The sequence below is a fragment of the Cardiocondyla obscurior genome, linkage group LG08, assembly GCF_019399895.1.
Source record: "Cardiocondyla obscurior isolate alpha-2009 linkage group LG08, Cobs3.1, whole genome shotgun sequence".
In the NCBI taxonomy this organism is placed as follows: domain Eukaryota; kingdom Metazoa; phylum Arthropoda; class Insecta; order Hymenoptera; family Formicidae; genus Cardiocondyla; species Cardiocondyla obscurior.
This window is the reverse complement of record NC_091871.1, coordinates 6,230,031-6,248,394: the sequence shown is the minus strand read 5'-3', so window position 1 is coordinate 6,248,394 and position 18,364 is coordinate 6,230,031. Positions and strand designations below refer to the sequence as shown.

Here is an 18,364-nt window from a genome sequence, read left to right as displayed (position 1 = left end):
ATTTGTCAAATAGGCTAATACAATATTCTAAATGCAATATATAATAGTTTCTCAGAAGAAGTAGCAGCCGTGTTAAATAACACTCGTCAGCCATGTAAACAAATTGAATTAAACACGATGCATAATGCTCGCTGTGGTAAAGGAATTCTCGGGCAGCGAGATTATTTCTCGCATCCATAAGTTCGTATTAACGCGTATTAAATCAGAGCCGCGTGTGTGCTCACGTATGCACGGTTCCCGATGAATAACGTCCTCCGTGGCGCGTGGGTTAAGCCGCTTTCAAAAATATGCCACTGCCTCCCTAAGGCCACGGCTCTGGCCGCGGGCGGCATCGAGGAGAGACTTTGTCGGCCGACGGCGATAATGTCGGAGGTGGTAGACTATGGTAAGGTCAAAGGCGATCTCGGGGAGAACTCCCTTTACCTGAAGGTTCAAAGGAGCCTGGCCGGGCATTGTTAGTAGCGACTTGCAGGGGAAAGCGAGTCCGGCGCCCAAGTCGCGTCCGCCAGCGCGGTGAATTATCCCATATCGACATCACGGTTCATTGTAATCGGCCGCGGGGCTATCGATTTTTCATTTATAACCTGAGAAAGAGAGAAGGGGTTCCTTGCACGACATCGTCCGAAGGCCAAAGCCATAGTATTTATAACGACGCGCGTACACTCGAAAGGCCGCGAAACAATTTGTAAAAATACGCTCGCCCGCGCAATAAAATAAAAATGAACGATTTATTGATTCAACTATCATTACTGCGAAAATAAATTTTTTTTTTAATAAAAATAACGATATTTATTGCAACAGGCTCGCGTTTCGTGGATCCGAAATATTCCCATGATCGGAATATTTTATTGATAAATAAAAAAGGAAAAAAAAAAAATTAAAACACATCCGGATTGGTTTGATTTGGAAGATTGATTTCCGCCCGCGTGTGTATGCCTCAAACAATTTTTAAATTATTCGTATAATCTTCAGCTCATATCGGTACCAGTATCTGCTTTTTTTTCCCCTGGTCACGTAACTAACTGGCTTCCAACAAAGACTGCGCCGCCCCGGGCAATAATGTTGAAGTCGCCCGGCTAAGTCAAAGGAATGTTCAAACCCGTAGGTGAAGAGCGACTCGACTTGTAGCAACGTGCTTGAGCTACTTTGACGAAGTTGTTCTTGAAAGTTTCAAAGAATGACGTTAACAATGAACAGTGCAAATAAATTCTTTTGAAATCCCGGAGGGTTCCCGCGGTTATTCGATCGCTGGCAAATGATCGTTAAATGAGATGAAAGGGCGCTCGATAAATCGATGCTAATACAACTGGCGGAAGAGGGAGGGGGATTTGAGAGAAAGGCATAAAATTGATAACTTCTCAAATGCCTGCTAACGATGGCTGTAATTGAGCTTCTTGTTTATCCGTTCGTCGCGAGCGAAATCGCGGTATAAAAGAAGGCAAAGTTAATTAGAGCAGGCTAATATTGATGCGAAACCATTCGTTAAACAGTCGATTTAAATTTTGTTCGAGAACTTTATGCATCCGGCTATCGCAGAAGTTGTTTTAATTATAGTTATATATATGTATATATATATATTTAATTCGTCGAGTGAAATTTCAGTTCAAATGTCGCTCCGTGCAAATATACATATATTTCCTTCTCTCATTCGCTCTTTAATCTGCGAATCCCATATCTAGTCTCTGATATCTGGTCCATTCTATTTCTAAAGCCTCATGGCTTATACGCTCCGCGCCGGGGATGCGATTGAAATTGTGATACAACCGAGAGAGAGAGAAACGTAGAAACTTATTTCCTATTTTTTGACTTATTTATATACACGAGCTATCTTTTCTTCTTCTTCCTGTTCCTCCGACCGTTCGCAATTTCGGCTTTACCCGATACGTATTGTTACAAAAAAAAAAAAAAAAAAGAAAACAAAAAAATGTATTGACGCAAGTTTCGTGCAATCTGAAATTTCATTCGTCTTACTTGTGTCTATAACCAAGCGGGGCCATAAACGAGACGTGTTGTCGATGGTTGCGAGATGACTTTCGATAACCGACTAAAGTGTTCAACGTGATATCGATTGCAAACAGCAGCAGGTTGATGTATTGCGACATCGTGGGGCGATCGCGCGCATAAAAGCGCATCCAGCATCCGAGACAAGAGATACTTTTAAGAGCGATACCTCTCGTCAGTGTCCGGCGCTCGATTCTGACATCCGCTCCTTCAGGAAGGCGTTCTCGCGATTATCTCGCCCGTAGCCCGGGAAATTAATTAGTCAGCCGATACTATCGCGCTGATAAATGGCCCCTCTTTTAAATTGATAACGCGGAAGAAAAATATCCGCGCGATTCCGTCCGATCTTTACGAGTGATAGTAAAACCAGAGTTGACAAACTCGTTATTTCCCGCAGCTTTAACGGGGAACATCCACTCATGGGATGAAAGCAAAGCGAATCACGTAATTTATTTGCCATTTATCACGTAATGAATTAAGATCCCCGCGAGAACCGACGGTCGGAACGGGATTATTACTGTAATCGATCCAGCCGTATTACTTCGCGTCAAACTCCCCGTAACGTTCTACGGGTGGGCTTCTGAAAGTCGATTAATGCTATTCGGACGGGATGATGATTAATGAATAATCGTAAAAGCAAATACCCCGTGCGTCAAAGCAAACGACGAAATAGACCCGAAAAGTTTAATCAAACGAGCGAGTTTAATAAAAAAAAAAAAAAAAGATAGTTTAATCAGCAATAGACATGCGAGTGTTTTGCACACATGCAACGCTCGCGAGATCGATGTTCGTCGCGGGAATTATTTCGAGGGCGTAGAAGCGTAAGAGAGACTTACCACGAGGAGAACACATCGATTTTCGGAAGTTACGCCGCCGCATCCAAGCCAGCTACCGATGACAGCTAGCACACCTGCGACGATCAGGGCGTAGGCCAAAGTAGGATATGTCGACGTGGACATCAGGGACACGTAGCTGTGCTTTGCCGCAACCGTCCAGATACCGATGCCACCAACTACCAGTCCGGATAGCTGCAACACAGAAATTCCACAATTTAATTTTCACGGAAACGCCGCAAAACGCTCGGCCGCGATGTAATAATTCACGAGTCGCACGCGGAGCTTGTTAACCGGTCCTTTGGCGCGCCGATAATACGCGCTTCGATAATGCGCGACGCAAATAAGGATTTTTCTCCGGCGTTAGGTACTCGGTACGAGGAATTTTTAACGTCGCCGACGTGAACGGCACCGAGCTGACCTCCTCGCGTTCAAACTTCGCCCGTTACGGTGCTCCTCCTTCTTTCCTCGCAAAAGTGAATTTTCTAACCGCGACGAAACGCGCTCTGGAAATTGACAAAGTGAGGACCAGGTCTCATTGGGTTCTCTCGAAGTCGCGGGAACTCGAGGAACAATTATGCCGCCCATCTCACCTTCTCGTCTACGAAAACCTCCGAGATAATCGACACCGCTGATCGACCGGAGAGCGGTAACGCGAAGCGAAAGTTGTGGGTTCGTGAGGCACTTTCGATAAGATCGACCTCACGGACAGTGCGTTTCATTCAATCTCATATCGCGGCCGCAAAGTCGCTCCGATGACTGCTCGGATATCGTCACCGCCCACGACAGCTGCAGAAAGATAATGAATAACGGATATCGGCTCGGTAACTCGCACGCACCGATACACGTAGGCATTGGCATACAAAGTGTCCGTTAATTGACGCCTCGTGTGGAAACAACGTCACCGCTGAGCGACATTCTCGGCGACGAGAACTTTAATTCCGAGATTTCGCGGAATAAAGGGGACGATTTAAAAATCACTCTTGAGGTAAATCGTCGCTCTCAGCTTTCCGCTCGATTTAGGAAAAAGGAGGAGTTAAAAGGATTAGGAGAGTACTTAAACCACCTCCAGATAAAACTCTCCTAAAGCAACTGTCTTTAATTTCCGTAAGAGTGTTCTCCAAAAGGGAGTACCTTCCGAGCGACGCCCAGAGTTTTTCTCTTCCTCGCGTTTTACGCGCGTGGCGCGTCATCGGCGAACGTCACCTGTCGCGTATCCGATTAAACGCCGCGATTTATCTCGCGTTCGTTTCCGCCTCTCGCGGCCGTTTTTCTTGCCGCGCGATACCACCGTCGGTTGACATACGCACAAACGCAGAGGTTGCCGCGGGTCGAAGGCAATCCGGAATATACGAGCCGCGTCGACGTAAATATCGGCCGACACTCGCCGATATTTACGATATCGGAGGAATGCGGTTCACGTAGGTCGCCATGCGCCGCATCCGAGAACAATGACCAAGTTATGAGCGCGTCCAGCGTTCCCCAAATAGCGCAAATATCTAATTTTATAATTATATTATCGTGGGACAACCGATCGTGGCCGGGTATCGGCGAGAAACATGAGATCGCGACGGCGATGCCGCCAGGAATGCCGCCTATAAAACGACCCCGCTACGACCGAGATTTTTCTGGTTCCGATCACTAATTTATTTAACCGTTGATTTGTTTAATTATCAATTGGATCGACTCGGACTAATAATTAATATCGAAGCGGCTTGATTGACAGAAGTGTGTAATTGCAGCGTGTAATATCAGCGGCGATTATTATCCGGCATCCCGGATATTACGGAATCAACGCACGAACCGTTCTGCCAATTACTGCATAATAATCGATAATGTGCCAGCTGCGTCTTAAGTCTAATAACCGTGATTAGAAAACTTCTGATTATGCCCCGGCTTATTGCGTTCTAATAACCGTACTTAACGTGTCAAATAAGTTCTCCCGATTTTGAGTAAGACATCCTTTTTCGTCATTCCGCGTCGCTCTTCGCGCGAGATAAAATGTTCTTTGAAAATAATAAACCACCGGAAGAAAAATAATAATAATAATGTGATTACGCTTGAAAAATATGCGAGTGTCGTCGATATTTACGATATCGAGGAATGCGGTTTCACGCGAACGAGTGGCAAAGCTCACGGCTGCTTTGCGCTGAAATAACCGGAATTCGCGGCGTAAACACGCGGATGCAGACGCGCGACGTTTTAACGGCGTGCTATGGTAATTTGTTTTAGAACAAGTACCGTTTTCTGGATACGAAAGTGTTCCGGCTTCGCGCGTGGATTATTTGACATGGATGAATACCACTGTCGCGGTATCAACCCGTGACGCATCGATAACGCGTAATCGTTACACTGCAAATAACTAGCTCGGTCGAGTATACTCGCGATTGTGTAATTTATTACGCGATGAAGTCATAACGCAGCGTCGTAACGTGCGAGAAGTCATGAAAGTAACAAGCGTTCGGTTCATTCATTAATCGCTTCGATAAAATACCGTCTTAAGGAACAGAATCTAAAAAAACGACGTCAGGCGCGTCGTCGCGAGGCGGCTGCCGGGCGGTATATTTAGGTAGCAAATATCGCGATATGCGACCGGGTCGCGCAATATCCACAGCGTCGCGGCGCGGTTTCTCGAAACGCGATCGCCGACACAGGGCACGTTACCGCGCATAAATAACAAACGTGTCGCCGTATCCATTAAGGAACCGACGGCGATGTGTCCGGGTAATATTCCGGTCCCGTATTCGAGTCGTACGACGGGGCACGCGCGAAAAGGAACTCGATTCGATTCCCCGCGGACGGGTTATGGGAGGAGGGCCGCAATTTATTATTTTATCATTGTCCCGACGGCGCACATGGATGTTTACACGCGCGCGAGCGCCGGGGTGGCTCGTGTGCGCTGCCGGGTTCGCCGATACGCCGTATATAAATCGCATGTATCGCGCCGGCTGATATTCTTCGCGTCTACGTGCTCGTATTTCAAATCGCCGGCCTTTTCGCGTCCCTCGTCCGGTCGGGAAACAGAGGCGACGGAAAAACGTCGAAGGTCGCCTCACGATCGCGGGATTACTCCCTCGATCGCGCACCCCGCGATTTCGCTTACGCCGATCGGCGGGAGGCGCTTTGCATAATTGATCGGGCGGGCTCCGGCATGAATTAAGCATGAATTAGGTGATCCGCGGTACGCACGATCTGGAGAAAAAAAAAAAAAAAGAGAAGAAGAAGAAGAAGAGAACAAAATCTCATTTGCTGGGGCTCGATAAAACGAAACTTACGACGCGATATTCATTAAATGAACAAAAATTTCTGGTCGCGCGTATTTGCGCTTCTCGTGAAGTAAATTGCGAACGCATGGGGCAAAGATTTATCGCGTTATTTTTCGAACGGTCCCTCAGCCTTCTCCTCCGTGGATTCCCGCGTAATACCGTCGTCCCGAGCAATCTCTTTCGGCACGCCGCTCAGGTACACTTCAGTCAGCGGTTCGCCTATGTACTTATGCATATAGTGCAACCCTCGCGCGAACTGCATCGGATATAACGAGACAGCTGGTGAGCCGAACGTGCCAGCCAATGCAGGCGCGCGATCAGCTCCGGGTTGAACCACGTTGCAACTTGGGGCAATGTTATGCTAATCCATTCACGTACCCGCTAAATTTCGCCGGACAACGGCGGCGCGGAGAGCGGAAACGGAGGAATTAAAAGTCGTGCATCACTCCGCGGGCAAGCATCCCCGAAAAAATTATCGCGGGCCTGTGTAAATCGTAAACGACGGAAGCCCGATATAATGAAATACTCGCCGAGAGGAAATACTTAAATTTCTTCGTTAAATTCCGGACACGGGGGGCACCTTTCGCCCCGTGTGAAAGATTTAATTAAGATTCGCGTAAGAGTGTTTCGGGAGAGCAACGGAGGTGACGGAGGCATACGTTTCGCGACGATCGCATTCAAAATGCACCCGTGAAAAGTATACGTTAGACGCAACGTTATGCAACTTTAATTTAACCCATCGATCGTGCGCGGACGCGCGTTTACGATCTCCGCCACGGATCGTAACTTTTCAGCGGGCTGTCTATCGAGAACACTCGCGGGTCCGGACTGCCACAGAAACCTCGTTCGAACTGGTTTTCTGGTATTCCCAGAGGGACGTCGGCGACCTCCGCCGACGCCTCCTGCCTCTGCCTCTTTCTCCCTCGCGTCTCGGTTTACTTTTTATTTTCTCGGCGGATAATCGACCGCGAGCTTATCTCGCCTCCTACAGTCGGCGTTACCAATCTATAGGACAAATAAAGTTCTTAAGGTGTAACGGCGCTGCTCTACGCCTTTTTTTCTTTCTTTTTTTTTTTTTTATTTCTTTTATTGCATTCCGCCGTATAATTCTTGGCAGACCGATCCGTGGAAACGCCTGGCCGGCAGACGGAACCTCCACGAAAGGAATTTTGTTCGATGCACGGAGAAAAGGTACGAGGGGGGAGACGACGGGGCGAAGTGAAAAGCGGCGACGCGGCGGCATCTCCTCGCGATTCGACTTTTTCCACTTTATTCCCGGTGCCCGGGACTTCGCGCAGATCTATCGTCGGAATTGGAAGCATCTGTTTCCCGCCCGGGCATACCGAGGGTTTCCCTCTCGTTCGGGAGCAGGATAAATGCCCACGCCACCAAAACGGAGAATCGAGCGAAACGAAGGCGAAGTGGAATTAAAGGCAACGTGATACTTCGAATTTGTATCCCGACCACCCCTTTCTCTCTTTCTCTCTCTCTCTATTTTTTTTCTACGCGCGTCCTTGTCTCCCTAATAAAAATTCGTTTCGCTGCTTTATTTTTCCGGCTAAAAGGAAGAGGGAGAAAAAAAAAAAAGCGCAACTGTCGCGCGATTGTCTTGGTGCAATAATTGCGTTTAGGAAATGAGATTCGAGGCACACAAGCCCGGACGGACGAAAGACGAGATACGGCGTCGGCCGGGAGGAGGCAAAATCGCGTAAAGAAGAAGGAAAACTGTAATATCTTCGCCTTGGTATGAGACTGGACGAAATTCCGAGCGCCTTCAAACGACGTTTCGCATTCCCAACGGGGTTAAGTACTCTACGCGAGCTCTTCCGCAGACATTCTGCTGCAAATGCCTGGCGTTCTCTAAATAATTAAATCATCTCCGCCATGCAAACAGACATTATTTCGAACGCAGCCGTCGAAACTCGGGACGGCGCCGATCGACGTCGAAGACCGGTCGGACCGCCTACGTGCATAAACGCAATGTAATTCGATTCGGTACTTAATTACTTTCCCTTGTGTCTCGTTCGGTATTAATAGCACGTTATTTATAGCAGGCATCGCGCGAAGTTAATTAAAAGCGCGCGCCGCCAATCAGCTCAGCGCTGTCGGTCTATCAAAAATAAATTAGCGCTGGAGTAATTAGACAATTACTAGAAAGACAAATTGCGTTAAAAGTGGTTTAAAAGAGAGAGAGAGAAAAAAAAAATTGATAAAAGCGATTTTTTAATTTTATTATTCTCTACAAATTTACGGCCGAGAAATTCTTGTGTTATATTTCGCGATGAACTCATCTTTGCGCGAATATGTACGCCGCGAATTTGCCGCGAAGGAATTCTAGACGCCAGCAAACTATTTTTCTTTATTTACTTTTCGACCGATCTCCGGCCGGCATTTTTGTTACATTATACGTCAGAATTTCAATATCTCGACGATGTACGGCCGGACGACGAGGAAATAAATTTTTATGCTCCACCGCTGGACACGCGAATGTCATCCTATTACCGGGGCAGCGTTCGAAATCTGTGCCGCGTAACGCGCGCGGCCGGTCGTGCAAAGTCGCCGCCCGTTCATGTCGGATGTACTCGTTTCCATTTTAATTGCGCCGGCAACGTTTCGCGACGCGCTTCCGCAAGGCGATTTCATCTTCGCCGGTATCGGAAAACCGTGCCCCGACTCTGCCGTCCCACCGGATGTCCAAAAACAGCGGAATTTCGCCAACCCGCGAAGCGTTCGTCCGGCTCTTTCGCGGACATAAAATTGCTTACGCATTCGCGAAATATTTGTAGCCGTGCTTTTAAATTTAAAGTCCGTATTACTTTTTTTTTTTTTTTCCTTCCTCTCGTTTAAACGAACGAAACGTTTGTACTCGGCTAATACATTACGCCGTATCTCGCGCTTCGTTTTACACATCGAGAGATACATTGCACGTCGGAGCAGAGTGAAGCGTCTAAATCGCATTGCGTTTCCCGGTACACAACTGTGACTGACATAATCAGCTTCAGAATATACACTTACGTAATCCCGGTCGTTTTGCTCGGCGCGTCTTCCGAAGTATGTCGGGGTTACGTCTAATTTTAGGCTTTCGACGGCGCGGAACCCGCCGTGCCCGAAATTTCCGCGAACGATCCCGCCGCCGCTCTTCGGGGGCGAGGAAAAATTGCGACGCGCCTTTTCCCGCGGATATAAATTTCCGCGCTTCTTGATATATACTATATAATAGCTTTTCTGGCGCGGAACACATAAATAATCGAAACGCGAGTTTGTTACGCGCGTATATGCGCCGGCGAAACAAAAATCATTTGAAGAATGTTTCCGCTTCTACCACGGGAGACATTTCGCCCGGGACGTCGGGCGCATAATTTAAATTCACCCAGGCCGCCCTTACGTGCGATCCCTTTTCCGCCGCGGGGCACATAAATAATCGGGTCGCGAGTTTGTTATAATATTCGCTGTCGCAACGTTCCTTAAGCGTGCCCTATCTACTCGGCCCGATAGGTTTCCCCGTAAACTTTCGTCGCGCGTTCTCTCTTCCGCGCCTCTCCTTCGCGCGTATCGCGCCCCGCGAATAAAACGCCGCCGTGAACTCGCAAGTATGCATTACGATCCGGAATGATTACGTACGACACGGTAATTCCGTGGCAGCCCTGTTCAAAGATACAGTCCGGATGCTGCAGCCGCCGCGCCGTCGAGAGATATCATCTGCCGTGCACTTTCCTCCAGCCTCTCGTCCTCTTTATGACTGCCGGTGGCACCGCGACGTGAGTTTCCTGCATTTGTGTGCGCGCGCGCGAGAGAGCAGAACTTCGCATGATTTACGACAAACGAGTTAAGAGCGCCGCCACCGCGTAATGATAAACATTTTCGACGTTGCGCGCACATGCGGCGGGCGGACTCGCGATTCTGAGACCGCGAGGGGCGCCTAATCGCCTCGCGTAATTTAATAGAATCGTTTACGAAGAAAGCTTTATAATAATCGGAGCCTACGAGGTTCTCGTACGTACAAAATTGCTCGTGTAACATTCAACGTTGCTCTTCGCCGAAGTACGCGGCACGCATTTCTCGACAAAATCCACGGCACGGTGTCGAGAATATTGTTTTCGTCCAGCCGCCCTTTCTCGGTTTCTCCGGTTTAATTAAGACTCTACGACGCTATCTTTCATACGAAAACTTGTCTCCCTTGCACGAATGAACGGCGGAGAATCCGGACGCTTGCTCGCTCGGCGCTAAATATACCGAGAGAAAACGGGCTATTATCTTTATTAGATGCTTTCTAAAGCGAATCGCGTCAGGTTCATTGCCGGGCGTGGATAGAATCGGAAAAAGTCCGCTTCTCGGCGTGTCACTCCGCCGCGCGAATAGGAAAAGTGCGCCGTTACCAAATTATAAAAGGGTGAGGGTGCATTACAGCGGGCGCGCAATCGATACGAGTGATATATCCGCCGGCCGTGGCCCCGCGTTTACTTTCGTACGTTAATATCACTTTGCGTTAAAGCGTATTTAATTCGAATTAACGGCGAGATCTCCCGGGAGCGGTAAAGTACGGCCGTTATGTCGAGCGGAAACGGCAGTTTCCCCGTGTATCCTCTATCTATCCCGTATTTTATGCTACTTTGCCTCGTGACCGGCGCTTTATCGCCACAAAGGATCTATTGATCCGCCGTAAACCGGTAGTCGTCTTCGATTAAAACTCGGCCCGCGATAGCGGCCCGATAAATTTCGCTTCGGCAACAACGGCAGCATTTAATCGGCGCGCCGTTACGGCATCTCTCTCGGGCGAGATGCCACGATTCGCCGTCGTCCCACGTATACGTACGTGGGGTATGAAAGAAGGTGGATATCCATTAGCATAAGACTCGAGAAGATCCCCGGCCGAAGATAGCCGGGGCTCCGTCGTTATTTATATAGTCGGTACCAATCAGCCGTCCGTCCCCACAATGGGAGCCTGATAAAAACCAGATCCTCCCCCGCGTGATACGAAACGAGCTACGGAACGCTCGTAACGTCGGCTATCATTAAACGCGGCACCTCGAATCGAAACGCGCGCACGACGATCTGCAATTATCACGTTTTTCAAGGCGGCTGTAAATTTTTATTACAAACCTTCTTTTATGTTAGTAATAAAGAGAAATAGAAAGAGAGAGAGAGAGATAATGGTAGGCGAGTGAGAACGCGAGAGAGAACAATGTATAAGGGAATTGAACGAGCAAGTACGCGAATCAGTACTCTGAATATTTATGGACGAGCGAGCGAATGGGAATGTTAAAGCGAACGAAGTACAGAACTCCGCGAGGTGGAAGAGAGGAGCGAGATGAGTGGATCACGCAGACGTTAATAATTATTACGTGGGTAATGGGCGCGGCTCTTTTTGCGACAAGTTAATTAAATAATAATGTATTATTGATATTACATGGAGCGCCGATGGATTTTATATCGCGCCGACGATTCGCGCTCGGAAATTATTTAAAAATGTCGAAGTCACCGGAGACATCGTCATTTATCCATTCGCCGCCCTCCCCCTCCCGCCCTTCGTTGCCTTCCTCCTCCGATACCCGGCTCCGCAAATGTCATTTCGTGGCGCACAGGATTATTATTCCGCGATGGCGAGCGTGAAACTGGCCTTAAGCCGCTGCCCGGGATATTCCAAGATCCAATCTCGCGGTGGCACGTAAATTCTCGCGAGGAAACCTTCGGGGGAAAGTGAGCAAGTGTATCCCGCGGCGAAATTAGAATAATTACGCGTGTAATCTAGCCCGTTTTTGCCATCGTCTGCTGCTCGACCGACTTTAAGGAAATCTCGCGGGCGTTTCTCCGTTCTTTCGGGAGTATTTAGCGGCGAGAGATCCGGTTAATCCTCTTTTCCTCCTTCCGAGTATCTCGTCTTTATAAATATATATCGCTTTCGCGAGATGAGAATTCACTCGTGCCGGTTACGCGAAAAAATTGACCCATATAATTAAACATCGCCGGCCAACGCATGCCAGGATACGTTAAATTATTTCTCATTATATACGGTTATTCATGAGCGAATTGTAAAATTCATGTTTGACGGATTTTACGAATTCACAAGGAAAAGAATTGCGTGCGTTATCACTCCGGGGTATTTACTACGATAAGCAGCAAAGTCGTTGTTAGATTGCATGTATAAAAGTAACGCAGCCGCTGTTAGATTGATATTTGCGGAAAATGAGTCGTTGAACCGCGCCGTCATACATTATTGAATCGATGCACGCTCGGTGGCGAGATATTATGTTCGCGAATACGCGCTACGGAAATATCGTTTCGAAGCTGCTGATTACCGCTGATATTTCGAATGTAACAGAGAGAAAAAAAAAAAAAAAATAAAATAAAAAATAGCGTAACAAAACATTTCATCGCTTTGTTGCCTTTACATCGGGATATTTCCACGTCCGCGATTGCTCTCTCGTGCACGCGCGTGTTTAATCAAAAGAGCCCGTGTCCGCTCGGGCGGATCGTAACGCAGAAACAAGTGTTTATTTGCCGCACGTTACGGGACGCGACGGCCGGGCTAATTAAGCGAGATGCCGTAAAATAATTCCGCGCACGACGCGCTACGGGAAAGGGATTTCGGCTTCGATACCCGCGATCGGCGTACCGATTGCATTCTACCGACGTCGAAGCGCGCGACGTGGCTCCTGGGAACGCGGCACCTCTTGAGAATGCGCCTGGGCTCGGCCGAATCGCGGGTGAAATTGTCGATCGAAGTGAGTAATTCGCGCGATCCACCTCCGTCTCCCGGCGACGATACGAGGACGAGATAATAGGAAGTTCCACGAGCAGGTGTGAACGATCCCGCTCGGGCGCAGAGTATCGCGTTTCAGCGAGGGATCCCACTCTAGGGAGACGCCTATTCGTCGTCTCTAAACATTATTGTTCTCGTCTGCGTACCTTTAAACGATCCAATTAATCACGCGTCGCGCCTTTACTTCGGGATTAACGCAATAATTTATGAAAATTTCTCAATGACGCGTATCCATAGACGGACTTCGTAAATGACGCGCGCGCGTTTCGGAGGTACTAATTAGCAGCCGAGTTAAGGACGCGATACGTCGAGGGCTATAATGTAATAGCGAATATATTTCGACTTTGCGTAAAAGCCTGCCGTTTCTCTAAAAGCTGCTGATCAAATTAAAGCGCGACGTTAAGGTCGAGTAAGAGAAACTGCGACAAGAGCGCCAGGCGTACGCTTCATTTGAGTACCGCGGGTACTTATTAGCCGGTAATTAGCAACCCTGCCGGCGATATGGTTAATTATTACAATTAAGCCATTCTCGGCTGAGTATCCGAATTCCCGTCGGGAATTTCCCCGCGCGCACGCGAGACTGCCATATTATTACTCATGCCAGGATTTAGTACAATTTCATACGGCGAGCTCGCATAATAAATAATATAGATCCTTCATTCGTAAAGAGCATACTGAACGCGATTCAGGAATACTGAAAAAAAATACGCGCTTAGTCGAAAGCGAGAAAGAAAGACGCGCAATTTATATCGGAAAACGTAAATATATATAGCAGAGCGAGATTGTTCAAGCATCGGGAGAACAAGTGGAACTTGTTGAACGTGAATCCACGAGATTCACGTTTGCCTATGGCTTATTAAAAGTTTGAAAGATACGGGAAAATACTTGTGCCTCAAAAAGTCGCAGTCTTTTTATACTAAAAAAAAAATAAAATAAAATAAAAACGTGCTACGCGAAAAAAATTAAAGCGACTTATCTTAGAGTGATTTCTGTTAATTGATTAACAGGCGATTACGCTTCCGCGCTTGAAATTGAAATAAAATTATTTCCCGATGTTGTAATTTGTGGGACGGGCTTCTGTAATTGCGCACTTGCAGTCTCGTTCAGTGCATCGACGGCGGTAACATTGATTTCACTGACTTTGGCCTGGCAATGACTACACTTCTCTCTGAATGCAATCAATGGGCGTAAACGCACGTGTTAAGCGGCCGGCATTGTTGCACCGGCATTGTTCGGGGCGGGTTATTGTTACATTATGCTCGTATTATTGAGCCTTATTACGAGCAGACGTTTAAGGCCGCACATTCAGCGCGACTTACAGTAATGTACAAGCCCGGCCGAAAGCGAGGAATGCGTATCGTTGGCACTGATATTCACACGTTCGCGTTTTGATACGAGTTAATATTGAGCGATGCCTGAATTACTGTCTCAGAATTATGGGAGCTAATGCGGGGCTAATTAATGTGCTGTTTACGTGTGTTAGAGAAAATAAACTAATTAACAAGAAAAGAAAAGACGAGATGCGGTCCACGGGTTCTTAATTATTTAAAATATCGGTTAATAGTTCTGAAAAAAATAAAAGGGAGGGCCGACCATGACTGTCGACGAACCGTGATCCCAATCGACCTCGGGAATCTCATCTATGCGGTTGCAAAAAGTCATCCATCGACATCACGCTTTTTAACGAGGTGCCGACGTTTAGGGTCGAAATTATAAAGCCGATAGGCGCGGGACGACCGATCGATTTTTCCCCTCATTCCTCTTTTATCTTTTTTTTTCCTTTTTTTTTTCCCCTCTCAACCGCACTTTAAAACTCTTCTCTCCTGCGTCGTTACTCGCTTGTATCCACAACGTACAAAGTGTCGGCATTTTACGAGGACTTTATTAGCATTTTATGGCATGTATCACCTCGCGCGAGCGTCGATGTCGGTATACACTCAATTTTTTTTTTTTCTTCTTCTGTAATATCGAGAACGAAAGAAAGAGAAGAAGAGAAGATCGCTCGAGGCGAAGGTGTCGCGCTTACAAAAAAAAATAAATAATAATAAAAAGACCTCTCGTAATCCAAGCGAGCATCTTGTCGCGCGACATAATCCCGCGGAGATCCGGCGCTGCGATTTTTCGAGCACACTCCGAGCGCAACACGATACACCTTCGTCAGAATGATTAGCGTTAATTTATTGCCCGAGATTAATGACTCGCGGAGCGCGTTGCATTGTACGATTATCCGCGTATACGAGATTATTATGTAATTAGCCGCGTACGAGCGTGAAGCTTCCCTTTCGATTAACGTGAAACACCGTTCTTCCGGCGCAATATCCGCTCTTCCGCGCCCCAATTATTCGCCGCGCGGGCGGTTGCAATGAAAGCGATTATTTCGGCTCGAGATTATTTCTTGCGCTGCACTTTAATCCGCCGTCTCTCCCTCCGTGCCACGTAGAATAAAGTTCCCTTATAGGATCGGAAGCACGCACGCGATCAAAGAAAGTCCCGCCTGAAAAGTGCCGCGCTTTCTCTCCCGTTTGTTAATTTAATTCACGATAGAAACGCGCACGATATTCGCAGTAGCAATTAAAGATAGATAACCGCGCGCTCGTCTGTTAGCAAGTGCCGGTGATTGCGAAAGCTTACCGGATATCCGACGAAGTGACGGCCGGGAACCGGCTCGTCTTTGCGATAAATGTGCCTCGCAACGAGCAATCCTGCTCTCGTCGCTTTAATCTCCCATAAATTGCGAGAACGAAAGACGGACGGAAATAATTGTCGAATAATAGCGCAATTTTTTTTTCTTTTTTTTTCCCTCCCTCGCCTTATTTCAGTGGCAATCAGTTGGCGGACAGCTGAATACGAAATGTCCCCGTTGTGTTTCCTGCGAAAGGCGCGTTTCTTTAACCGTGAAATATTACCGCAGGTATTTTCAATTACTAAATTGAATATTAAAAGCTACGCGTGAAAGAGTATTTCTCGATTGACTAGTACTTTTCATATTAAATCTCGATATGATTCGTAACTCCTGCAATAACCGTCTAATATTATAAAAATTTCGCGCGACGCGGTATCGTTGCTATTTAAAATTTAATAAGATTGACAGTGCTCCTTTTTTTTCTTTTTTCTTTTTTGCTAAAGATATTAAACTGCGCCAAGTTTCGAGTCATAAGCTATTAAAAGTGAAAAGTTTGAAAAATGAACGCTTCGGCGCTTCGTCCGTCGAGTGATTTCACATCTTCGCGGCGGGAAGTCCGCGGACTGCATAAGCGGTCGGAAAAAAACGAGACTTGGATTAAAGTAACTTCGTCGGTGAGTACAAAGAGGACCGTCGGTCGGGATATTCCCTGGCGAAATGGGACAGGCGGGATTTTGCAGTTCGCGTCTTTCATTTGCGTTAACGCGGCGTCTCCCCGAAAATAAAATATGCCTTTCTTTCGTTCCGCGCTATTCTCGCGGGCGGTTAAATAGCGAATAGTTGTGTGTATACGTACGAACAGCACCACGTTGTAAATGTGAAGGACGTATTTCAGGAAATTCACGGAACAACAGCCGTCGTCTCTGGTCCTAAGTCTGGTGGAAGTACCGGGTAATCTCTCGGCGCTTTTGGCCATTTTCAGTCGATTTGTTAGCTGCGTGTGTCACGGTCCCTCGTTGTCACCTGCTCGCTGTTGCTGTAAAACAGAAATGACAAAAAGCCGTCAGAGAAAGGGAGTAATTTCAGACAGGCAAACAATTTGTGCGCAAAGATAAAAAATAGATTCCAGTCCCCGAGTATAAGCGTGACTAAATAAGCGCAATAAAAAATATTAAAAAAAAAAGAGAGAACCGCTCGTCCTTCGGGTAATTAAAAAGGCGTTAACTAGTCGGGTAACTGGAAAACTTCCGCGGGGTGAGATTACTTCTGAGCCGCGTGAAATAAAACGAAAATAAAGAAACAGTTTTACGATTGCCTAAAGGAAGTGTTTAAGAAAGTAATCAACAAGTTTTCGACTGTCTATCGCCTGAGAAAGTAATCAGCGCGCTTTAGTTTCAGCGTTGGAATTTTCATAGCTGCCTGCTTATACTAGCTTGGACACTGCGAGATAAAGTTAAAGCTTCTCTCGCCCGACGTAAACTTTGCCGGAGCAATATCCGCGGCGACCTCACGCTAACCGTAGTTCAACGGGAGCTCCGAACGGTTTCGATATAAGAAGTATCAACGTACCGAGAAATCACTCTTCGAAACCCTCTGGTCCGTAAATATTCATGCGTTCGTTCTCTTTAAATTATGCCTTTGGCGATAAAGAGACATAGAATGTATCATTTGATCACGCGAGCCCGCATGCCGCCGCGGATGAGACTTAATAAAAATCGAAAAAAAAAAAAAAAAAAAAAAAAAAGAAGAAGAAAAAAAGAAAAAGATCTCTCTCGTCCAGGCAATTTAGTTTGCACCGGAATTGCGCTCGGGAAACGCTTTCTCGGGAGCGACCCTCACCTTCCAGACGGCGGAGAATGGCGAAGCGCTTCTTCCTTTGCGAAGAAGCGAGTTAACTTTAATGTCGTTAGAATTCAGGAGAGCGAGGGATGCTGCACCCGCCGCGTCGTTATGTCGCGAATGCCGGCGGAGCTATAGGAAAATTGACGTAATTCGATAACCGCGTGCCCAATGCCCTCCCCCCTCCCATTCGTTGCACGTGGATGTGTGCTTATACGAGGGAATAATCGGCGATGTAGGACGTTGATCGAGCACCGGGAGCGCAACTTTCATGCCGGTTCTAGGCGGGAGCGAGCACACGTTGGCACGAGCCCAAGCGAAGACGTCCATAGATTTTGATCCGGGACTATGAGTAGCCATGGGAGACCCACCGTTGCCTACTTCTACGAACAGCCTTTACTTACGCGAACAATATATCAAGCTCGCGTCTAATAGTCCGCAACGTAATAGTAATAATTTCGAGATAATAAAAAATCTTAACAATTAAAATTTATATGATTTATGAGAAACGTAACGAGTAATGCGTTTTTATTTTCTTTTGATACCGATGGCCTTCCCGAATCGATAACGCGAATGCCGGTGAATTAGCGAAAACGGGTCACGGACTCCGTATCCAATAAATTTGGCGCAGAATATCGTTTTACATTGCCAAGAAACGCCGAGGCTCACCTACGCTCTAATGCATCGCACCCTCTATCTCTGCCTATTTCTCCGTCGTTCTTGTCCGCGATTCTCTCGTATGCGTACGCGAGTCGCATTCCGCGTAAGAATGCGAGGAGAACGCCAAGTATTTCACTGCGCGAGAGCTGACGCGACAGATTGCACGCGGGATATTTCAGTTCTCCGCCACGCGCGACGATTATGCCCGCATCGAGGGAACGGCGAGATAAAGTTGAACATGTCGAAGCGACATAAAGGATTTACCTCTCGAATTCGAGCCCGGCAATTTATATACAATTTAACGCAATCTATTTATCGCAAATCCATTTAACGGAATATCCTCTTTATTTATTTTTATTTATTATTACGTTTAACTTTTCTT

The 18,364-nt window shown here is 47.1% G+C and overlaps 1 protein-coding gene across 1 annotated transcript in view; it reads right to left on the bottom strand.

The window, feature by feature from the left end:
* The window catches only part of LOC139105037 (CD151 antigen), an 83,267-nt gene that overhangs the window by 16,327 nt on the left and 48,576 nt on the right, over positions 1 to 18,364 (bottom strand). Inside the window, exons 3-4 of the mRNA XM_070660887.1 lie at positions 16,340 to 16,519; positions 2,838 to 3,029 (exon numbers count right to left, since the gene is read on the bottom strand). Coding sequence (XP_070516988.1) covers positions 2,838 to 3,029; positions 16,340 to 16,459 — 312 coding nt within the window. The 5' untranslated portion in view covers positions 16,460 to 16,519. The remainder of the gene's footprint in view (positions 1 to 2,837; positions 3,030 to 16,339; positions 16,520 to 18,364) is intronic.